At 43.9% G+C, this 24116-nt stretch overlaps 1 protein-coding gene across 4 annotated transcripts in view; it reads right to left on the bottom strand.

Moving 5' to 3' along the window:
- The window catches only part of plxna1b (plexin A1b), a 192615-nt gene that overhangs the window by 120208 nt on the left and 48291 nt on the right, over positions 1–24116 (bottom strand). For all 4 annotated transcript variants that reach the window (XM_030419453.1, XM_030419454.1, XM_030419455.1 and 1 more), the window contains exon 3: positions 18067–18249. In XM_030419453.1, the coding sequence (XP_030275313.1) occupies positions 18067–18249 (183 nt within the window). The remainder of the gene's footprint in view (positions 1–18066; positions 18250–24116) is intronic.

The following is a 24116-nucleotide window of genomic DNA, read 5'->3' as shown; positions in this document are numbered from 1 at the left end:
TATGCGCTGAAGGAGCCTGCAGCACGCTCACTCGCTCCCTCTCTCCGGTTACAAGCAGAGCCGCTCGCGTCCCAACAGACCGGACACATGCGTACACAAAACACACACCGCTAAGCAGCAGCATGGGCGCTCAGCAGGATTTAGGGAACAATTAAAAAGCTCAATTAGACTTATATTCTTATTACCAGAAATGAGCGTGTTGCAGATGGTGTGACTTGAAAAACACACACTTTGCTGGTTTCCTCCCGGGATACAACACAGGGGAGTTTGAGAGATAAGAGAGAGGAGGGAGGGTTTTGATGTAAATATGTCTAATGGTGCTGCGTTTGCCAGGCTGTTGAGATAAGTGGCCAATGAAAATGTATCCCACATCCTTAAGATGCAATATCGCTGATAGTGATATGACATTGCGCATATTCAAAAGGCAATTCACTACTTAGGCTTGAAAATCCCTTCGGTAATGTTTGCTCGCTCAGTGACTGTAGATGGAGAACAGAGAGTGTGTGTGTGTGTGTGTCGTTCTACAGATACATTCACAGCCTTGTTTTCTTTCCCTATCACCGTCATTTCCTCCCTCCAGCCTAAAAACTATTTACAGTTCTGCCTTCCAAAACCCGGCCCATTCTCTAGCCTTTTCTTCCAAGTTTCCCTCCTCGCCTTTCTTCTCTCCCTCTTCCTCCTCTTCCAGTAAAACTAAGTATCATGGTCCCCATTGTCTTCCTCTCCTGCATCCTCCAAGTTTTCCGATGCCAAGTCTGTTGAGTCAACCGCTGCATAAATCTACTGTTTGTGTGTGTGTTTGTGTGTGTGTGTGTGTGTGTGTGTGTGTGTGTGTGTGTGTGTGTGTGTGTGTGTGTGTGTGTGTGTGTGTGTGTGTGTGTGTGTTGTGTGTGTGTGTGTGTGTGTGTGTGTGTGTGTGTGTGTGTGTACTTGGGTAAATTGCTTTTGGCCAGGTCACAATGTTTGAATAGACAATACCTTTCCATTCAGGAAAAAAAAAAAAGTCACAAGACACATGCACACGCAAACGGCACACATTCAAGAGGCAGATGGTCCAACCTGTAGGTTTTCCACGGCCCATTTGTGGAAGCATCGCTTCACTGTCCGCCCTAACTGGGTACGCACACACACAGAGACGCGCGGAAAAACACACGCGCATGCAGAGAGGGCAATAAATTCAAACCGGCACAATACAACCCACACAACGGACACGGTGGGAGCAACGGGTAAAGCCAGAAAAGCATACAAAGTCCCCGAGTTCATCTGGAGGTAAACTTGATTCACGTTCACAGGAGGGCATGCAGTGCGGTTCTCTAAAGAAGAAGGAATTTGGCAACATATGAAAGACTTTTTTTTTTTTTTCTCCTGCCGTTCAGACTGTCTGCTTCCCTGAGTTTAACTGTTACAAGCTGAAACAAAAAAAAAACTGATTTCAAACAGCAGCGGGATTATTTGGATTGTTTTACCTGGAGGATTTCTCTTTTTTCATTCAAGTCATTCAAGTTCAGCAGAAAATATTAATCCTACAATAATGCTACCTTTCAGTCAAAGACAAACGGGTACGATAACATGGGAAATCGGTATCATTCAAAAAATAAAGGAAGATCTTTCGCTGTGTTTGTACATAATGCAGCAAACTACTATATTGATAATCAATTTATCATTTCAGTCCAGGCCTTGGGGCCCTTTGCTGCGTCTCACCCTCACTCCTTCGCTCTCACTCTGTTTCCTGTCATCTCTGAAGATGTCCTCTCAATAAAGCCATACAAGGGCCCAAAAAATTATTTAAAAAATAATTAATTGAAAAAAACTTAAGGATTTGGTGATTTTCTTTGTCATTTATGATAAAAAAAAAATAAGACTTAGACAATAGAAGCTATTTTAAGACTTTTTTTTTTTTACTTTGGGTTCTGGGGAACTGTGATGAGAATTCATAATCTTTTTGACATCCGGTCCATCGATTAATCGGGAAAACAATCGGCCCATTAATCAGTAATGATAATGATCATTAGCCTACAGTAAAGACAGAAGGCCTAACTTGACAATAAATTAATAGAAGACGGTGATTAGTCGGCGGAATGAGGACTGTAGCCATCACTGAGAAGACATCCGACCACCAACATCTTCTAATTCCTCACTCTTTCTCCTTCTTCCTCTTCTGCTCTTCCAGCTGTCGTCTTCACTCCGTCTATATCGACGATGAAATTAACAGCTAGTCAAACCTTTCTAACAGCTAACTGGTGAGCTCTGACAGAGAGATAACCTCAATTTCCACCATCGCCTTGCTTGATACACACACACACACACACACACACGCACACGCACACGCACACGCACACGCACACGCACACACACTTTCCTTTTCTCTCTCTTTGTACCAACAATAAATCACATGGAAGATCTGGTCTGTGGCCCACGGCAGCCTGAGAGAAATAGGGATGAAAACACACACGCGTGCAAACACACTCTCATGCACTCAACACATGCAGAACAATTGGCGCCCTCACACCCACAAATGCAAGAGCAAGAATCGAGGCGCACGCACAAACACACACACAGAGAGTGCTAACTCAGAACTGGAGTTGAGAAATCCCAGTGGGAAAAGCCACTTTCCGGAACATTTTACCCAATTTGCATTGCTTCTGGCTTCATCGCTCTCTCCGAGGAGAGGAGATGGGAATGAAGAACAAGTCACAGGGTGTGCGTGTGTGCGAGTGAATCTATGTTTCTCCTAAGAATGTCATAACTGAGGAGTAAGAGAAAACATGTACGTCAGTTAAGTCAGCACTGAGAAAAGTGCATTTTTTATGTGTGAGAACAAAGAGGGAGCTTCTTTGTGCATTTTAAACGCTGCATATTTCATCCATCTATCCAAGCATCCAGTTATTCAATGCTCCATTTATTTCCCCCCAAACTGTTTCACTGAAAGATGCAAGTCAGGTTTGACTGCTAATGAAATTGGCTCTATATAAATGTGCTCTGAAGACAGTCCTTCCATGATAAATGGCACGCACATATTAACTCTCGCCGACTTAACAGACTACACTGGATGTGAACCGGACGGCCGTAAACAAGCAACACAAACACGCATTCTGGTGAACATCCAAGGTTTCATAATATCAGGACATGCCCCTTGTGGCTTTTACCAATCTACTGAGGACCTTGCATTTCTGAACTGCCACACACACACACACACACACACACACCCACGCACACGCACACACACACACACACAGCAGGAGAGTGATGCAGGACCAATGCATTAGAGAGATGATGCAATGAGAGGAGTCAGAGCCACAAGCAATCACTCTGATTAAGTGTGTGTGTGTGTGTGTGTGTGTGTGCGCGCGTGTGTGTGTTTGTGTGTGCGTGTGTTGAATCGCCTCGCCTCGCCTCTCCTACAGCTCTCCTCCGTAATCCCTCACTTGCCTCTTCCTCAGAGGAATCAGGTTGTTTTTCCAAGGTTTGACATTATATCATCTGGTTAGGTACACGCGGAAGCACAAGTGTGACAAAAAATACAGCTGTCAATTCATCGGGGGGCCCAGAGAGGTGGGGGTGGATGGGGAGCTGGATGGAGAAATGAATGATGAGAGGGGTGTCCATGAGGTTAGTGAGCCATGTGATAAACCATGAACAAACATATTATAAATTTAAGATGTAACCAAGTCTACATAACTATATAGAGATGACTATATCATGGTTGTAATGCAGCGTTTTGATGCTTGCCAAATACCACTGGAAGAGACGACAGGGGAGATTCAAGCATTCTTCTCTGTGCAGACACAAAACTTTCAGCAAATAAACAACATTTTCAAAATCAATCCACGTTACTGTGGACAATATGTCTCACCTGATCTTTACTTTCTGGTCCTGGAGGTCACTAACAATTACAATCCTACCTCTTTATCAGAAGGCCCAATCGAAAGCTAATTTCCCTTAAAGCCTACCTCTCAACTCTAATCACCTAGAGGCACAAACAATGGCCAGGAGCTCCCGAGCGCTACCTTCCCCAAGATTAACTCATCTCGGGCCTTTTCCAATAACTCTGAGTGGCTTTGTGACTTCAATGACCACCTTGATTTCCAGGGATGAAAAAGTGAAAGATTCTATGAATGTGTTTGTACAGCAAACAGATGCCATTTTAACTGCTCATATAAAAAGCAATGTGTATGGTATATAAACTCACGAGGAAAGGATGTGTGTAATAAATGGCATTATGTCGTGACCCACAGCAGTGTTGTCACATCCTGTTGCGAGGTCCTTGACACGCTCACACAGCGGCGGTGTGGCAGAAGTCTCCGACAAAAGGTGAGCTTGGTACAATTGCAGCTGTGCCAGTTACTGCACATGAACTTTATCTGGCTGCTTCTCTCTAACACACTCCATCCCCAGCGGCAGCCTTGACCCTCTCGCCTCCTCTTCACTCCACTGCATCACTAAATGCAGCCATTTTGGCTCCCGTAGGGCTCGTGATAGAGCTTTGGTCGCCTCCCGGCCACATTCATACCACTGGGCCTGTAATGAAACTATGGATTTTCCATCGGAGTCGTGACACTAACTGCCTATTTGCCGTGCATCCGGTGTCTGCTGCACTATTCCATACTGTATATATGGAGAAGAGAGGCGAGAAAAGATTCCCCATGCAATGCCATTTCTGCAATTCTTTCCACATCTTTCTGGCCATGGTAATGGTCTGTCAACTGAACAGCAAAAAGCAATGGCTATATATTGACTCAGAGTAAAGAAATGTGAAGACAGCATTCAAATAATGTTAAAGGAAGCCAAAATGTAGGGAATAAATCACAGTTTACATATGGTTATACTCAGGGTGGGTCAAAATATTGACACGGCAATATGCTTGCTTACGCTCTCTTTATTTTGTGCCAAATATCCAAACACGCAGGCAAACATTACTGTTTTTTTTACTTACAAGGGTCAAACTTCATGACTCTCATGGTCTAAACTACTGTAAACTTAATTTACACCGCTTGAGAAGATTATAGTGAGGCATTGAAGCCTTTTTCTGGCTATCTTAAATTGGCACAATAGCACATGTTGACATGGGCAAGTTGCTGTCAGCGTGTGTGTGTGTGTGTGTGTGTGTTTAAATAAGTCTCTAAGCCAAGACAACAACGCAATGAAATACAAATTCCTGCTTTTTGCTTTTTTAGGGGTATTTCTTCGTCTTCAGTTACACAGGCATCGTTATGTATGTATGATGATTGTGTTGCAATGTGAGTCACTCTGTGATTCCCGTCCCTAGGTCATACTATTCTTGCATTTCAAAATACTACAGAATACCCGCCGCCTTATTGCAAAGCAGAGACATTTACATCATGTATATGGATTTTCCCTATAGTTACATTCTATAGTGTAGTTGTAAGCAGATGTAATAACAAAGCAATAGAGAGTGTAGACTGAATCCAGTTCGTAAGCCACTGTGTTGTGCATGGCTGAGCATGTCCTCGCAAACACAGAGCCCATCTGCAAGCGCACAAACACCAAGACAGAACGAACATGCCGAGGGAGTTAATGAGCGCGTGTGCTGCCTCTGCAGTTTCATCTCTCTCTCTCCCTCTCTCACACACACGTCTGTCTATCTCTGCCCCGCTTTACCCCCACACACACACCCACACACACAAAGGGGTAAACATGACCTACAAGCCCACTTATTTCCAACCCCAGTTGAAACTGCATTCCCAGCACTGTGCCACTGCTGTGTGCAACTCGTGTTGCGTTCAGCAACGTTGCAGCAACCCAGATTCAATGTTGTGACTGTGTTCAAATCCCCTGACTGCACCGCAAACATCAATGCTCTCTGTGACACACACACACACACGCATGCATACATACATACACACACACACACACACACACTCTCTCTCTCACATCCCTCCTCTTCCTCACTATCGCCAGCCGCGGCTGCCCTGACTACTGTTGCCATGGCAACCGAGGAGCAGGCCCGCCACTGGGGGATTTGGAGACAACTTGGAGTAAAGACCCCTATGTTATTGGAGCCTTATTATTGGGTGTGTGCTTGTGCGTGCTCGAGTGTGACCGTGTTTATTGTTGTGTGCTTAAAAACCCTCTGATATCCGCTGCACAATAATAAAACGGGTCTCTCAGAGGGGCATCAGTGCAGTCGAAAGCCATATACCCTCACCCCGGCACGAGGAGGACAAATAATAGTCAGAGGTAATGACGAAAGCCAAGCGTATAGTCGTGTTAACGTCAGACTCGCCATTGATTGAACTGCAGGAGGATCCGATGAATGAGAGGCAGAACACAAACTCATACACCCATCGCTTTCCAACCCTCCCCTCTCTTATACACACCCTCTGTGCTGGCCCTATCCATTCCAAGGTTATCAGTAATCTAATAGGTTTCCCTGGAAGCAAGCAGTTTTCCAGAGACACAGCCAATATCCTGAAAGCAGAAACATCCGGAAGGAATTCCTACCAAGTGACACAGTGTTCCCTCTCTTCCTGTCTTTTTCTATGACCGGATGAGTAGTTCTTTCATCTGTTTCTTGGTGTGTCTCATCTACGGTTCAGATTGTAGTCACAAGCGGTACTCGTGAGGACTTGTTCGAGAAAAGCACAACTAAAGGCATGAAAGCTCCCACATCGGTTGGCAATCAAGTCTTAAAATCTATCAATCACAAGCACACGCCCATAAAAACACACAAACCAAGGTTGAAGCTAAAGGGTCTGGTGCCATTTCTGGGCCACTGTTTCCCTGCCAGTGACCCATAAATAGACAGCGCACAGCTCTTATGGATGATAACACATAGCCAAGAGCCTTCAGGCTGAAGCTTGGAGCGTTCAAGGACAGAAGATGCAGAGTTAGTGGGATATAATGCACAACGGGTGGGGTTACATTGACTTAAACTCAGGCCTTCGCTAATGACAAATAATTCAATCTCCGCAGAAATCCATTGATATCCACTGAAGGGGATTTTAGCTCGTTACAGTGCAACAAAGTGGTCCATAAAGTATAAACATTCTTTGACAGAAGCATATAATGACCAACACTGTAATGTATGGTTTCCTTAGTGACTGTGCATATCTGCTCCGTGGTGCACGTCGTTGTATGTATCCGTACGTTCTCATGTTTCCTGCCTGTTTTTCCTATTGTGTGCTCCTGTGTACTTGCATTCATTAATGAGTGTGTGCATGTCAAAATGTATGTGTGTGTGCAGCCTCTCTCTGGGGACCCTGTTTGCAGTGCTTTAATTAGCTTAATCCACCGGCAACACATGGACAGGGTAGCAGAGAAGGAGAGGGGTGTGTGGATGGCTGAAGAGAGAGGTGGCAGAGGAGACAGTCTCTGCTCCTTCCATTTGCTGCTCCTCCTCCTCCTCCTCCTCCTCCACCACCCCCACCCCCCCTCCATCTTGGCTCTTGGCAGTGTCTCTAACTGGCCAGGCCATTGTAAAACCCAGAGGGAGGAGGAAACCATCTCCGAAATGGCCACATGTGCTGTCGGTGGCCAACTAAACCATTTCCAGGGGGACTCTGCATTCAAACAGTAGCCAAGCTAAGTGACCAATTAAATATAATAATGAGGGCTTAATTGGTGTTAGCCAATTTAGAATGACACCCTGCAATTAATGTTATGGAGAAGGTATGGAGGAGACTGTTGGGAGTGCCTGTTCTCCTTGTTGTGCTAATTCAGCAACCCCAAACCAGCATTTCTGGCCAGAATCATTGTATGGGAAAAGATGGCGAAAGGAAGCACGGGGGGCTTTGGGAGAAGGTAGGTGAAGTGAGAATAAGATGGGAGGAGAAAGAGAAAGACTGTGTTGGGAGAGAGCGGGTAGGAGGCAAGGGAGGGTGGGAGAGAAAGAGGACTGGAGGTGGGAGGGAAAGAAAGAAAGAAAGAAGATGCACAAACAAATGCTAGCCTTGGGAATAGATGCAATCAGCTCAGTCAGTCAGCTAATGACTAATTCCATGGAGAAAAGAGAAGAGCAGAAAGAGAGTAGCAATGGTGTGAGTAAATCAAAGAGAGAAAAACAAGAGGGGCTGTGTGAAAAAGACTAGAACTGAAGGGGGAACAAGAAACAGACAGGGAGAAGAGAGATAGATGCATACATGACTAATTAAAGACTCCATCAGTTTGAAACATTTGAACCAAAGGAAAGGATGGATAAATATTTTACCACGAAGAGGAGACTATGAGCTCTCTGTATCCTGGACGCTGGATGGGGTGAGGAGAAGGAGGAATGCGAGGAAATAGAAGGAGAGAGAGGCGGTGAAAAAGAAAAATCCCTCTGCAAGAAAGTGAATAACACTCTGTGCCCAGTGAGCCTCCACTTAAATGCCTAATTCTTCATTTTTAAGGGCTTAGCAGATGGAAATGGTAAAGCCACAAGGTCAGCTGCACCCATAATAGAGCCATTAGCTGTTTCTGTGCTAGCTCTGCTAACACTCAAAACAAGAACCTAAGCCGGTGCTGCTACAACTGTTGCTCATCTTAATTAGCACTTAATGAAATCTTAACTCTGTAATTAAAGTGGATTCACTGCCCTGCACACAACAACTATTAAAAAAACGAGCCAAAGACATTGAAGTAAGTTCACTTTAGCCAACTGTTACGCTTTAAGATTACCCAGAGGGCATTAGACCAGCATGGGGGTTTGGCTTTCCGCTTGGCTATCACCAACTCTTATGCTAACAGGATTAGCCATAGGGTCACTGCAATATGGCCAGCAGTGGTCAGGAGGCAAGCAGGCTAAAAACAGGCAGGCCGGGGGCAAGTTACCAAGCCAGCTAACATTGTGAAGAGGCTTCAGGCTGAGGCTTTTCACTCCGGGGAACGCGGGGGAGGAGGGGGGTAATTAGTTAGATGGCGGGAGACGCCACCATGCTGTGTGAGAAGCAAGAACGTGGGGAGCTGTTGAATTTGGATATGTTTGTTTGTGCGCGCGTGTGTGTGTGTGTGTGTGTGTGTGTGTGTGTGTGTGTGTACCTCAAGGGTATTTCAGTGAGTGTATGAGAGAGACAAACAGAGAGCGAACTCTATGCCTGGCTCACATCGTGGCCCTGAAATGCTCCCAAAGCATATGAGAGCCACGTGGTGGCACACACAAGAAAACAAATTGCAAAGAATTCCAGTAATCGCATTTTTTATAATAAAACACTGTTCGCAAATGTATGCCAGTCCGGGTGAACACAAATGTGTGTTTGTTTCTGTATGCACAAACGTTAATCATCTTAACGTCACTAAACCAGAGGAACTAATCAAAAACAATCTATTAAAAATCTATTAGCTTGGCAATGGGTAATCTGATAAGAGCGCCACAGTCGCTTCCCATAGGAGAGTGTGCGTGCATGTGTGTGTGTATGCTGTCTGCATTCTTCACAGTAGATTAGCTGATTTGATAGTAACTCACATATTTACACCCATTTACACTCGTCATTTAGTGTAATGGAGATGAAGCAGCCCCCACCATCCTGTTATGTACACAGATTTAAGGGACCCACCAAAGTACCTTTGTCCTTTATTTGTCAGTCCTCTATGCACGTGTATCTCTCTATAAACGGTTGATTATTCCTGCCACATGATGGCTGAAGGGTTGTGCAGCCTCCATGTGTTGTCGTTAAGGGCTTGTGGAGAGCTGCACAGCCATCTGAGGACTGCCTCTTCCAAGCCAAGGTGTATACTGCGGGGATGCTGGGCTTAATTGCAAGGAAATGAGCACGTGAGACGTTGTGCGAGCATGTGTGTTTGTGTGTGTGTGTGGCGTGTCTCTTTGTGAGCTACAGCCACTGCGAGCCAAAGGTGATCGGTGCCCGCTGTGCCACTCATGCCGAACCCTCTGGACACGGTGCAGCCATCCAACGTGCCACAGTGTGCGTCCAGGTTTTTATATACCTGCATGAATGTGCTCATTTTTGGCTTGTTAGCTTGAGATATGACATCCCTTCTGGTGTCAGTATACGTGTGTGCATGTGTGTGCGCTTGTGTGTCTTGCCAGAAGTGACTGTGCCCGTGGAGCTTTGGCACCGCGCCATCTACCAGGTGTGCCGCTGGCTGTATCATTTGGCATGGACAGAGCTGTGCCAGGACACTAAAACCCCTCCTCTGCCCTCAACTTCCCAATCTACATGCACAAATAATGTCAAAATCAATGACAAATGACCACATTTTTATTTACACTTTGAATATTTACGATATCAATGAGGTGATAATACAAACTCAGAATTAAGTGTTTATTCCATAACTGAAAAAAAAAACGAACTCTTACCTGCTCTACAGATAAGAGGAGAGTCCCTTTAATTTGCATAATTCTCTATATGGCCTCATAGAACACTTGCCAAAATCAACAGAAACGCTTAAAAAGTAAAAGGTATGTAACTTTCCGGACATATATGCCTAAAAAAGCAGGGATTCTTTGATGTTCTACCCCGAGATGTCTGAAGCAGATGACCTAGAAACAGGGCTAGCCTAGTCCTCTCACTTGGATCATGTGAGCATCCCAGCTTGCATCCAGACTCTTCTAATCTTCCCTTAAAAATGGATTCTAGCATGGTGCATTTATTATTCATCTCCCTTGCTCTTTTCTTTTTTCCCCCCTTCTGTCTCCCTTTCTCCCGGCTTTTCTCTCCTTCTCTCTCATCTACTCCTCACTTTGCCTCATTAACCCCTGGTAGCAGTGAATTAGGATGTGGGGGGGATGCAGAGGTAGTGAATGAGCGCAGTCACACGCTGTTGGACTGGGCTGAAGTGCATTAGCGCCGAGATTATCAAGGACTGAACTGTTCTCATCAATGGCATTAGCTAACATCCGAGCTCACTGTAACTTATCCTGCTCTTTACAAGTGATTAGCTTTGAACATTTCGCACCACGGTGGTGAAATGAGTGAGTAATGGCAGGCACTGAATTTATATGAGATATTTGTTAAGATTTGATAAACTTGCAATAATTCATAGTGTCTGTTAAGGTCACTGGTGCTTGGGAGAAGGGTAGGAAATGGGGATCATTATGCCAGATGAGGTTCTTGCAGGATAAAGGTGTTGAGTTGAAGACACTGGTTTAATGAGACAGCGTGGGTGGATTCACAAGTGTGTGTATGTGTATGCTGTATATGTGTATGTGTGTGTGTGTGTGTGTGTGTGTGTGTGTGTGTGTGTCTGTGTGGGTGTGTGTGTATGTGTGTGTGTGTGTGTGTGGGTGTGGGGTGGGGGTGGCATTAAGTCTTTTAAGAAGACCTCTCATTACTGTCTACTCTTACAATGTAAAGTGATTTAGCCCATTTACCACGGAGTCAAAGTGTGTGTGGATGTGCCTGGTCGTGCACATACACTTACATGGAAACTTCTAACATGTATGTACACTCCGATGTCTATACTCTCCACGAGTGTGCGTGGTCCTTCTCTTTAATGAGAGAAGATGATTAGAGAAAAATTGCCATTGCTACATCTCGACTCGACGCATGCACACACAACGCTCAACTATTATCAGGGAGAGGGATCTTTGATCACAGACAGAGACAGAAAGACAGAGCGGAAAGAGAATATGTAAGCAGCAGATGAAACGGAGAAAATGAGATGCAGCCGGGCGACGAGGAAAAATAGGATGATTCCTTTTACTGATTCATTACTGTGGTTTTACAGTGGCTATCTTAGTTAGAGTGGGAGTTATGGATGACTTTTAGACCTTGTTTAACTTCATAATATCCAACAATCTATATGACTGTTTCTCAGAGTAGCAGTCCCCGACAGCCTGAAGTCACACATCTTATATTGACTGTGTGAAATTCTGCCTCCGAGGCTGTCTTTGTGTACAAGTATGTGTGTCTGTGTGGGAGAGCATATCCACAGGGAGATGTTGTGTGTGCTTTGTTAGGTTGAGTGTGGCCACGCAGGAGGACATGATGACAGATGGGAGAAAGTCTCGGGCTGGCGATGATGAGCGGTAATTGATATCAGCGCACTTGAGTGTGCACACGCATACAGAGACACGTTCATTCTCAAAACCTGACAAAAATGAAGTGTTTCCCACATAAATCCACCGGTGGTAGCCTGAAGTAGGATAATACAGGCAAGACACCATACGTCTCCATCCGGTACAGGAAGCTAGTTCATTTATCGAGCTGATTTCATGCTAGGATGCGTGCTAAGGGAGGGTTCTTATGGTGAGGAAGATATACTGTATATGCATGGCTTGTCACACTCACATTATGGCTTAACTGGGCTGTATGTAATTGGAAAACGCCATTTAAAATCTGTGCCGTCAGGAGAGAGGAGAGACCGTTGCAGAAAATGACACATTTTGCTGTTAATTTGGGAACATTCCTGATAAGATTGGATGACTGATGGCGCTCTGGGAAAGAGCTAAATTAAGTGGAAAAAACCCAGTGTTAAATGCAAAGTGTAAATTATCTGTTTTTGTCTTGAGCTCCTCGGTCTGAACTTCTCTCCCCTCTACCGTATCTGATCCCTTTCATCTGTCTCCGCATCTCCATTTCTTCCGTCTCTTTCTCATCCGTTCAGAATCTGTGTGTGTGTGTGTGTGTGTGTGTGGGTGTGTGTGTGTGTGTGTGCGCAGTTGTGTGAACTAATGACCGAGAGCTACCAAACGCCTGCACAAAGCCAGCCTCTGTGCCGTTGCCTGGGCCAAACAACTCGTGGCTCGGCTGGTTGAGCCAAATGATGACACAAACCACACACACACACACACACACACACACACACACCATCAATCCTCCCCTTCTACATCTACTGGTCAAATGTTACTGGTGTGGTTACACAGTGTGTTTATTTATTCTGTTTTGGGTGGAGGCCCTCACTGTAAACCCTGGGAGGTGGACACTGACATTTAAATGCAAACCACAGACACACGTGCTCCCTCTCTTTCACAAACACACACACGGGGGAGTTTGACAGGGCAGCATTATGCACCAGTAGAATAACAATCATCAGTCAATTAGGCTGTGACACGGTCTCTTGATGGTGACACCAGCAGTCCCAGTGGAATACATCAGTGACTTCATACAGCAATATACACATAGAAACGACAACCCGTCACTTGTTATTAACCTCTACGATGTCACGTGACCGCATTTACTATAAAAACAGATCGAACTTTCACCAAAACATTCCAAAAAACAAACCCCGGTTTTTGTAAATGATGGATGATTATTTCACAGCAGACACATCTTTTCTATTCACTTCTATTCTGTTTTTAACGCCAAAAAGGCATGATTGAGCAGCACGGAATGCACACATTGTAGAACACAGATGTATTTTTCGCAGGGAATCAAGATTTCAATGAGCTGAAGCAAGTTTATTATTATACTTTTCAGATTAGTTTATTTTATGGAGGTTCAATTGTTATTTAAAGGTATCTTTTAGCTTCATGGGATCATTCCAGTTTTGGTAAAGCTCAATTCTCCAGCACACATAGCATGGATAGGCAGCACTTTTTCCTATTGAGCATCTTTAATAATAGGTGTCAGCAGGTTTTGATCCAATAAAACCAGCGAATAAACTTACAAAATTCAGTGCCAATGCCACTTTTCTTTAAACTAACTAGCGATACTGTCTGTAAGAGCTTTCACATATCCGAACACATCTGGAAACTGATGTTTAGATTGCAGCCGATTGGCTGATGTCGTCATCCTCTCATCGTTTACTATGACAGAACTGATAGGGGTTCACGCTCTTTCTCAAGGACAACTCAACACAGAACCAATACTAATCAGTTTATGGAAACACTTTGGCTTGTGCAGAGGTCAATCATTATCTTCTGGTTCCAAGATATACATGCTACACAGGCACTCTGCTACCCATGTTATTGGAATTTAATCCGCAAACTTCTTATTAATTTGTATTTGAACAATGGTTTTGCTTTTTTTTTGTTAAATTAGCCTTAAGAACTAGTCTTGTTTTGTGACCTTCCCAGCTGTTTTTTTTTTTACTTTTTATTTTCACTTTCTTCAACAACATAACTGCTTTGTAATATATTCAATGTGAGGTACAAAAGTTTGCATGATGTCAACTTTTTGGGCCAATTACAAACTTATATTACAAAAACCACAAAGACAGATTGTACAGAACTTATAAGAGAAACAAAATAATAGTTCAAAAAATATCAATAGCCAATCCACATTGTCATTAGTTCTGAGTTGTTAGAAGTTTTGCCTCATTGATGCCTGGATCAGATGAATGGGCCCTGGGTAGCACCTCCCCACCTCGCCCACCTGAGGCTGGCAGGGCCACAATGAGCACACACTGGGCGCTGCTGGGGGCACCTACCACCTGGCACACTGGCCTTGCACACAAGGCAGATGGCCCGAGTCGGCCCCCAATGGCGGGAGCAGCTGAGGAATCCTAACACGCGCGTGTGTGTGTGTGTGTGTGTGTGTGTGTGTGTGTGTGTGTGTGTGTGTGTGTGTGTGTGTGTGTGTAAATGTGTAAATGTATGTGCAGTATCAAAAACAAGCACTTATAATAGGTATTGGATTATCGACCAGGATCCTCTCTTTTGTCCGTGGTCCTTGGGCCACCTATTGAGATTGTGTGAGTGTGAGTGTGTGTGTGGGTCACAGTGGATGCCCCTTCATTGTCAAAGCTCAACAGTGCCTTAAAGTGCAGAAGTGGCCGAGAGAATTGCTCCAAACCACCAGAGTTTCACACAATGTCCATCTGCTCACTGCTTTGCTGCATATGCAGGGTGTCTTCAGACAGAATACATTACAAAACGGAGAGTGAGGGTGAGATACGGTACAGTAAATGTGAGGTTGGCCTGCTGACAGATGAACAGAGGCACACGGTGACCAATGACAGGCAGAAATAATGAAACAGTCAAAGGGAATGAAGGCATTTTATCCTAAACATTGAGTGCAGCGGATGGCCAGTCTGGCGGTGTGTCCTTGACCGCAGCGGGGTCCAGATGACCGCTGGAATGAGTTAATCACACCAGTGGACATCACCTCTGTTCATCACTTCCTTCTCTCCTCCGCCTCCCCTCTATCTGCTTCATCTTTCTATCTGTCTTTCTTCCACTCTCTGTATCCTCTCCTATCGTTGTCCCATCAAACCAGGACTCATTAGTAAAAGCTTCCCCTGTGTGTGTGTGTGTGTGCGTGTGTGTGTGTGTGTGTGAGTGTGAGTGTGTGAGTGTGAGTGAGAGTGAGAGAGAGAGAGAGAGAGAGAGAGTTTGTGTGTGGCCAATAGAGCACAGAGGGACTTCATTAGTGCATTAAACATGTTGTTTGTGCCACCGTCTTGTTGCTCAGGACAACCTTGGGCAATAGAGCGGGCTAAAAATAGACTCTGAGTGTAGATAACACAAGATATCAAAGACCTTTAAGTTCAGCCAGATGAAGAATGAAGAGATGCTTCAGGTAAAATAATGTTACTTAAAAAAGAAACAGCTTCCATTAACCTAGTCAAGAAGATCCCTTTGGAACAAACTGGCTGTTTATTTTTATCGAAAAAGCCTTCATAACAAAAAAGTTTTGCAATTATCTTTGAAGCACAGCCCTTTGGATTGTTTCATATTCTGTCACTCCGTCCCCTCTTACTCTCGAACGAAGACAGAAAAGCACACTTGATAACTGAATGCTTCTAACGCCATCGCACGCCCCATCAGTATTCTCCCTGTTTCTAGCTGTCTCGCCCTTCCACATCCTCAGGCATGGCTATATAAACAGCATTCAACACTAGTGCTCTCCAGAGGAAAGTGTAAGAATAGGAACGCGCTCTGTCTTGGCATCATGGTCTGCATGCACTCTTACAAAACTGTCGGAAGCTACAAACACCCTCCTGTAGAAAGCACATGCCAATGACTCAAACACACAAAGAGCTGCATGCATTGTCAACCAATTCATCAATCGCAAGACAAGTAACAGGCGACCATTTTCATAAAATGTGTCGATCAATTGCAGGTTCTAGCTTTTTAAATGTAAGCGTTTGCTGCTTTTCTTTGTCATATATGATAGTTGATGAAGAGCATTTGGGTATTGCACTGTTGGTTACACAAGAAAAAGTCAATTGGACTCTGATGTCATTTTGGGCTCTGGGAAAGCACGTTTTGACAATTTATACACTAAACGGTTAATCATGAATAACCGACAATGAAAATAATTGTTAGCCCTAACAGTAACACTGACCCACAAAACACAGAGCACAAGAGGACGAGCGCATGCCAAATCTGACAGAAAGAATCCATTTCTACACGCCATTAATTCAGTTGCTCTTTTCACGTTTTTCTTCATCTCTCTATTACTTTGCCTTTATTTCTCCCTTTCTCTCTTACTGTCATTTTTTTTTTCTTTGAGTGTTTTTTTCACAGAAGAACTCAAACTGGCACTGCTGCCTGTGAGTCTGCTGTGTGAATGCTCCAATGTCAGGTTTTTAGATATTGTTCCTTCTATGCAAATTGAATATCATCCAAGACCAGATTTCTTGTTGTTTTGGGGGATTTTCTGTCTGAAACAGAAGGCAGCCAAAAGAACTGCAGTCTTTTTGGCTCTGTTGTTCCTCTCTCACACACACACACACACACAAACACACACACACGCACACACAAAAAGCAAAAACAACATAATGTCACATGGCTTTCCCAGGTGATGTTCCACACACACACACACACCTCAAGCGGAGTGCATACCAGCACAGAGGAGAAGACGTGACGATAGCTAAATAAATAAAGGGACCACTGCCAAGCTAAGTGAATGGTTGTCACTTTGACAAATGCACAGTGCTGAATCTTAGTCAACATTGTATTGTTTGTTGTCTCTCACTCCCTCATAAACACACACACACACACACACACGCATACACGCGCACACACACACACACACTCATACACACAAATCCATGCCATTACAAGCGTGCGCATTATTATGCGTACTGTGAGTGACAAACACACAGACACGGCGTGCATACACAAACACACATTAAAAGCACAAATACACAGGCTGATTATACATTCATAATATTGAATGGATGACAGGTCTTGAGCAGTGCGGAGGGAAACGGGGTGAATTCCAATGAGCTACCATTTACCCCGAGAGCTCTGTCCTCCATAGACTGGATACACACACACACACACACACACACACACACACACACACACAAAGACGTGACACATAGTAACACCCAGGCTGCACACAAGCACATTACACAGCTACATTTGTAATGATGGCATGTTGAAGAGTGTACACCTAACATGCAATCACAACAAAAGTTATATCCATGACAACCAAAATATGTTTAACCAAACTGTCCACCTCTTTCTCATTCCTCAACCAAAGTACACAACAGCTGAATCAGTGTAGCCAGAGTTTGCATCTGACGTTGAGAAAAAAACCCTGCAAAACAACCAAAATCTTCAGGACATCCACTTCTAAACTGCTCACTGAAATAAAAGTTTCACCAAGCAGAGTTAAACTGAAAGTCAGACAGAGCACAGAAAGTTAAAAACTCGATCCATCCATCACCTCTCCATCCCTCAGTTCTATCCTCTTATCTACCCACCAGAATTAATCTCCACTCCACAGCTGACCAGGAAAGAAAAGCCATTCGGCAGTCATAGCTGTTGGATTGATTGAAAGCAAGCTCTTAAAATTAGAGGCGAGGCGTTGGGACACAGCAGTAACATTTTATGTCTGACGTGACCACCATGACAATCGATGAGGGAGTGGCCACAGACTTGCTTTAAATTGCTTGTTAAATGAACAGGTTCTAAAGGCACTTGAATGCCCTGCTGGAAATGGCCACAAGCGAGAGAAAAATTGAGTCCTCAGCTTTTAATCTGGGTGTAGGAAAAAAAGTGCCAGGGAGGTGCTTTTTTGTGACAATGCACAAGAAATTTGCTGCAGGATTTTGGTTCAAAAAGGGAACAACCAACAATATTAGCTGAGAAGCTAATCACCAGCTTAAACAGAGAAAAATGTCAGTAATGAGTTGCATCTCTTTATCTAAATGTCCCTAAAATAAAAAGTATTTCTTTTCAACTAAACACTCAAGATCAACCAAAAAAAGACAACTGACATTTCTTCCATTAATATAAAAAAAGCCCAAAATGAAATATAAAATCATTCCTACCTTCTTCAGTTTGCCATTCCTTGTGCCAACAAAAGCCACGGTGTTACCACGGTAGTCGTACGCCGCCACCGAGGTCATGCCATCATCTTTGTCGATGAAGAGAGGGATGCCCTCGATTGTGCTGGTTCCCCCCAGAGGCTGGTTGAAGTCCTGGCCGCAGAAGTTATCGTCTATCTGCAGCGGCTGGAGGAAGGAGAAAGGAAAAAAACGGTTCAGCAATCAATTCTGTGACTGAGGATGTCTTCTAATGTATTCATTTTGAGTCTTACATGAGGTTGGGTGTGTGTATTGTGCAACTAAGACGATTGCACATGTATATTTTTTATGATTCAGTAAAACCACAACTTCACAAAGTACAATTTAAATAATCTCCCTGTTTTGTATTGAAGCGTATATTTTTGAAGAGAAGAAGGACTATGAGAGAGTGAGGAATGAAACATTACAAAGGTCCGGGGGCCCGGATCAAGCTCAACACATCAAGCTATAGCAATTTCCAAGGCAGTCCCTCAAAGCGTCCCTTCAAAGCAGCAAAGCTGTCAAAAAGTCCACTTGTGACTCGTTTCCACATCACAGCGGGAGCACAGACACGGGGCTATAGGTGCGTCCTCTAACTTCAGTGCGTTTATTTGATTACGCAACTTGTTCAGCAGCCTATTCAAACATGAGCCATTCACAAAAACACCCTCCTTTATCCCTAACTGAGTCCCACCGTGCAGAAAACTTCAGCATATTGTGAAGTGTTCAGTCACGGCGGTAATGCTGGTGACCATGTGACAATATCTGGAGCATTCCTGTGTCACGAGGGGACCATCGCCCCAGGCAACTCATTGACCCATATGATGCTTTAACCAGCCACCACACACACGCAAACACACACTCCCTCACGGAGTACAAGCAGTTGCCTATGAAGTAGTTTTAAAGTGATGTAGACAATGAACGGTTTGTTAAAGTATTACATTTCGTACCTTTGTGCACAGTTTCAGAATCAATCGAAAATCAGTGCTGTCTCTTCTGTTGGTTTATAGAAGAATTAGGTGCATGTACTGAACAGAGGGTTAGGGATTGAAATGATAAGTTTCTTAATGAAATCAATGACTGACATAAAATTGACATTATGATGTCTATGGTATTGTATTGCAGAGGTATCTACTAAAGTTAACATGATAACCAGCTAGACCTATCATGTCCTGGTCCGCAGCTGCTGTGCTAGCGATGTAAACACCAGGCCGAACAGCTAGCTGGACTTTTATCTGAGCTTACCAGCTATGGGTAGCAATCACTAGCAGCAGTTAGCAGTTACTTTAGTGATAGGGTGCCCCCCATAATTCCTACATATTGCACCTATAATGGCCTTGGGGTTTTGATCATTATCAAGACAATAAACAATTAAAAAAAAAATTATAAAATTGTAAGACATCTTGTAGACTGAAGAATGTATCAGTAAATAAACGTGTTAACGTGATAAATAAAGGCCTACTAATCAATATGAAAAAATGACTACTCATCACTATAACAGAGAAGTGATAGCTATAGTGCAAGTGTGTGTGTGTGTGTGTGTGTGTGTGTGTGTGTGTGTGTGTGTGTGTCTGTGTGTGTGTGTGTCTTTGTTTTTGTGCTTAAGTGTGGAACTGAATGGCCGTCAGTGTGTGTCAACCAGAGTCCTCCGACGCATGTGTGAGTAAGCACAGACACACACATACTTGGAGAGTGTGTAAATGGTGGTGTAATCCACAGTCTTATCACTACATCATCTGATTGATCCACACAGGAGAAAAGATAACACCTCCCTCCCTCCCTCTCACTCTCTCCCGCTCACTCACTCTCTCCCTCCTGATCTGCCTAAATTGCCCGCAGCTCAGCACACGTCAATAACCCTTTATTCTGCCTTTTTCTACTTTCTCGCTCTTTTTCTCCGGCTCCATCCAGCCGCTACAGTAACTGAGCAAACATCGATATCCCCTCCCTGTTCTTTTCCACCTCCGTTTATCCGTCCCTTCTCGCCCGATCGCCCTGCATCTCTCTCTCCATCCATCCCTCCTCGACAAGTCGCTCTCTGCCTCGGTCTTGCCCCCATAACACCTCTTCTGATCTGCATTATGTAGAGGTGTGCGTGCAAGTGTGTGTGAGAGTGTGCATGTGTAAGGTGTCAGGGTGATCTACTGGCGTCAACAAAGAGTGTTCTTCATTTCTTCCTCTCCTCTGCATGGTCATGCCACACAGTAAAAGAGAAAAAAAAGAAAGTTTAATTGAAAATGTGTGTGTGTGTGTGTGTGTGTGTGTGTGTGTGTGTGTGTGTGTGTGTGTGTGTGTGTGTGTGTGTGTGTGTGTGCGTGGAGTCGGGCGTGCGGGCAAGCACGTGTGTTTAAGAAAGTGAGAGACAGGAACACACACAGCCATCACCTCAAACAACTTTCTTTTGTGACCACTAATGGCCGCGGGGCAAATGCTCTCTTCGCAACAAAGGCAACTGACAGGCAACACACACCGGCAAACACACATGCGAGGACTTGTAAACCAGAGGGGACACACACACACACACACCAAGACACACATTCAACCAAAGCATCCGGTTCATTTTCCGGTTTCAGATTTGGCTACAAGCAACCAAACAATTCCCACCGTCTTCATATGACATACGACTAGAGGCAACAATTTTAAACCATATAGTCATGGGAGAGAAATCCATCAATCTGGACTAGAGTCAGCACCACACACACACACGAACACACACAGACACAGAAAAGCTGTTTGGCCATGAGAGCCGAAGGGAAACAAGTTAAAAGGGTTAATCCATCTTCTATGGAGGAGCCTAACTGTTGAAAAATACCGTATACAGTAGCCCCTTGAGTCCATAAGGGTTAACACACACCACTACACACACAATGTGCACACTGGCACACACACAGTAGCCTATATAGGTCTCTCTGGGGCACTCAAGGGTAAAGGTGATATAGCATTGCTGCAGGTCTAGAAGGTTTAAACAGAAGAGATCAGCATGGAATAAAAGGTGGCTCCCTTGAGGTCGGAAAGCATTTTAATGGAGGCTACATTCTGATGTGGGTTCCACAATTTAAGGCACTAAAAGATTCCCACGTGAATTAGAGCCGACGTTCTGTATGGAAATAATATCCCCCCTCTGTGGTCTCTGCAGGGTTATTGGCTGGAGACCGTCTTTAACGTTCTGCAGTGTTTTTCAAAGACGCAGAACTCTGCCGGGGATGAAAGAGTTAAGCCAACAACCTTCCGCTGACTTTGGCTGCAGGGCCTAAACAAATGCAGAGGAGGAGGGTTTCTTGTTTTGATTTTCACAGAATGCATGTGGTGCTGAATGCATTTTCGGATTTGCAGTTCAATGGGGCTTGGAAGTACAAGTGCAAGTCAAGTCTGAAAACGGTAGATAAAGATAATGATGGATTTACCACTATTTCACAAAGAGGTAGGTATTTATTCAAAAAAATAATAATTATATGCTTGTACAATGCATATGAGGCCTGCAACTACTGATTATTTTCATTAATGATTAACTTACCAATCAATTGTTGAGGCTGTGCCAGATACCCAGACTGAGCACATGTAAATCCCCTTCAGCTGATCTTTAATGGGAGTTTTTAAAGGGTCAATATACAGGCTGAGTCTTAAACCTCTTATTTCTGTATAGAAAGAACATGTGAACTGTCAGTTGATATTCAAGGTCATAGAAAAATTTATGATCGTGTTGTTGGCTCGACGCCACAGCTGTGGTGGTTTCCCCTGGGTGGAGCTGCTTCACCCACTTCACACTGCAACAACACTATGAAACATAGCCATTCACATGGCACCAAACATGTGTCTACACTCAACTCAGCCCACAATAACATAGACACATCATTTCACCATGATTGCTATTTCTTTAACATATTACGTCAAGGAAATATCACTGGCTACACATGACGCCAACCTCAAGTGGAATTCGTCAATAGTAACCTCCATTCAGAAAAAAATGTGGAAACAGCAGAGTACAATATGGGCTTATGTACAGCAATATACACGGTGTTGTTGATATTATGCACTACTGTGAGTTATGGTGTACGGCAAACACAAAAACTCTCATTCATTTAGTAACATGTGAATTAATTGGGCAGCACGGTGCATAGAATGGCACTGTGTTTCTCCATAAAACTTGTTTGCAGAGAGAAAACTATACAGAAATTAAGTTTCTGGATCACAGAGAGCTGGAGAGGACAAAATGGAGAGGGACAGAAGAGACCAGTGTTAATGCTGACTCTTTTCTCACTGGTCATCAGCTGTCTCTTCTTCAAACAGACAGGCACAAACACACCTCCACAAACACAGTAACTACAGTTTTACACAAAACATGTGATGTATTAAACTGATATCAATCAGTGTTTCCCACAGTATTTTCTGAGAGTATGGCGGGGGGGTCATCATACTGTAATATTTAAACTTATGTCATAGGCTACTTCAGGTATTTGATTTTTTCTCTGGTTATAATGCTCTCACACAGCCATCATGAACTCCCCTGCATGGGCTTGGAAGGAAGTTTCTTCTACTATTGTACAGAAATACTATTTTTATTATTTATTTCAAGAGAGGAGTTATCTAAGTGACCATTTTAATCCTCTAGCTAATTACCAAGCTAAATATCCAACATGCTAGTTAATGTCAAGGACTGCGTGGAAGACGACGGTAAAATATTTCCTTTCTCTAAAACTGGATTTATTTATGCCAATGGTTTTACATGAAATCGGATTTTTTTTGTGAATATAAAATAACAAACTAGATGTTTCTGATACTCTTCAACTCACCGTAACAGTCAGTCATAGGTGACATTTTTGTGATTTTGTAACTAATTCATGGCTGCTTCGGAGCGGCACACAGACCCACCATCTGTCACTGTGTGTATAATATCGAAAAAATAATTATCGTGTCCGTCACCTGGCCACCGCACTCTCCTCTTCAGCAGCACACCTCTCTGCCATGTCACCTCTGCTGTGTGTGTGTGTGTGTGTGTGTGTGTGTGTGTGTGTGTGTGTGTGTGTGTGTGTGTGTGTGTGTGTGTGTGTGTGTGTGTGGAGGAGCCTCAGAGGGAGTGAAGTGCAGTGCTCTAGGTTCGAAAACAGCTTCATATTATTTTATTTTCACAAATAAAGCCCTGAATTAGCAGTACTGAAGTCATTAAAAGTAATGCAAACACAAGAGACTGACTGAAACATTGGTATGCGTTGGAAAGGCGGAAATATTCTTTCACATTCCATATTTAGACTATGGCGGGGCAAATTAGACTATGGCGGGCCGCCACAGTCTCGTCAATGTATGGGAAACACTGTTGATGCTATGGAGGACATGTGCACAAAGTAAGAGAAGTGAAAGAGAGGTGGAGAAATGATCAACCACAGCCACAGGAGCAGTTCCTCTGCAACCCTCCCCCCTTTCATATGAGATGATAAAGGTTTTTATGGTGTGACCGCAGACACGCAGACACACCGTGCGAGATGTCGGCAGTTGCAGGTGCTTTTTGTGTGTTTCTGTCTGTGCATGTGGCTGGCTCCAAGCGGAGTGAGGGATTCTGGGAGAGAACAGCTCATAAATTACCCAGAAATCTCAGCAGGAGCCTTGAACTCATGGAGACATTGCTGGAGTGAAGAAGAATAAACACAAGGGATGCTGCAGTTTGTGTGTGTGTGTGTTCTCAAACGCATACATGGATATGCCCTTGTGCTGATTTTATTTAAAGAAGAGAATAAAGAATAGCAATCCTAGCACCTGATGGTATCCATAGTTACACATATACACCTATTACCACCTTATTCGAAGCCCCCATGATACCTTGTGCGAAACCAGAAGCTAGGGTTGGGCGATTTCTGCCGAATTGGCATGACGCACCACTTAATTACTTAATCTCTGGTGGGGAGCCTTTTAAATCATGACGAAAATCCTCTTCCTTCGAACAATTGGTGCATACATCTAGGTCAGCGACCTCATCCAGTGAATACTTTTAACATAACTATTATTGCTTAGGCCACTACACTAATGCTTCTGAAGCCTTGAAA

This window comes from Sparus aurata, chromosome 6 (genome assembly GCF_900880675.1).
Source record: "Sparus aurata chromosome 6, fSpaAur1.1, whole genome shotgun sequence".
In the NCBI taxonomy this organism is placed as follows: Eukaryota; Metazoa; Chordata; class Actinopteri; order Spariformes; family Sparidae; genus Sparus; species Sparus aurata.
The sequence above is the reverse complement of the archived record's forward strand: the minus strand, read 5'-3'. Positions and strand labels throughout refer to the sequence as shown.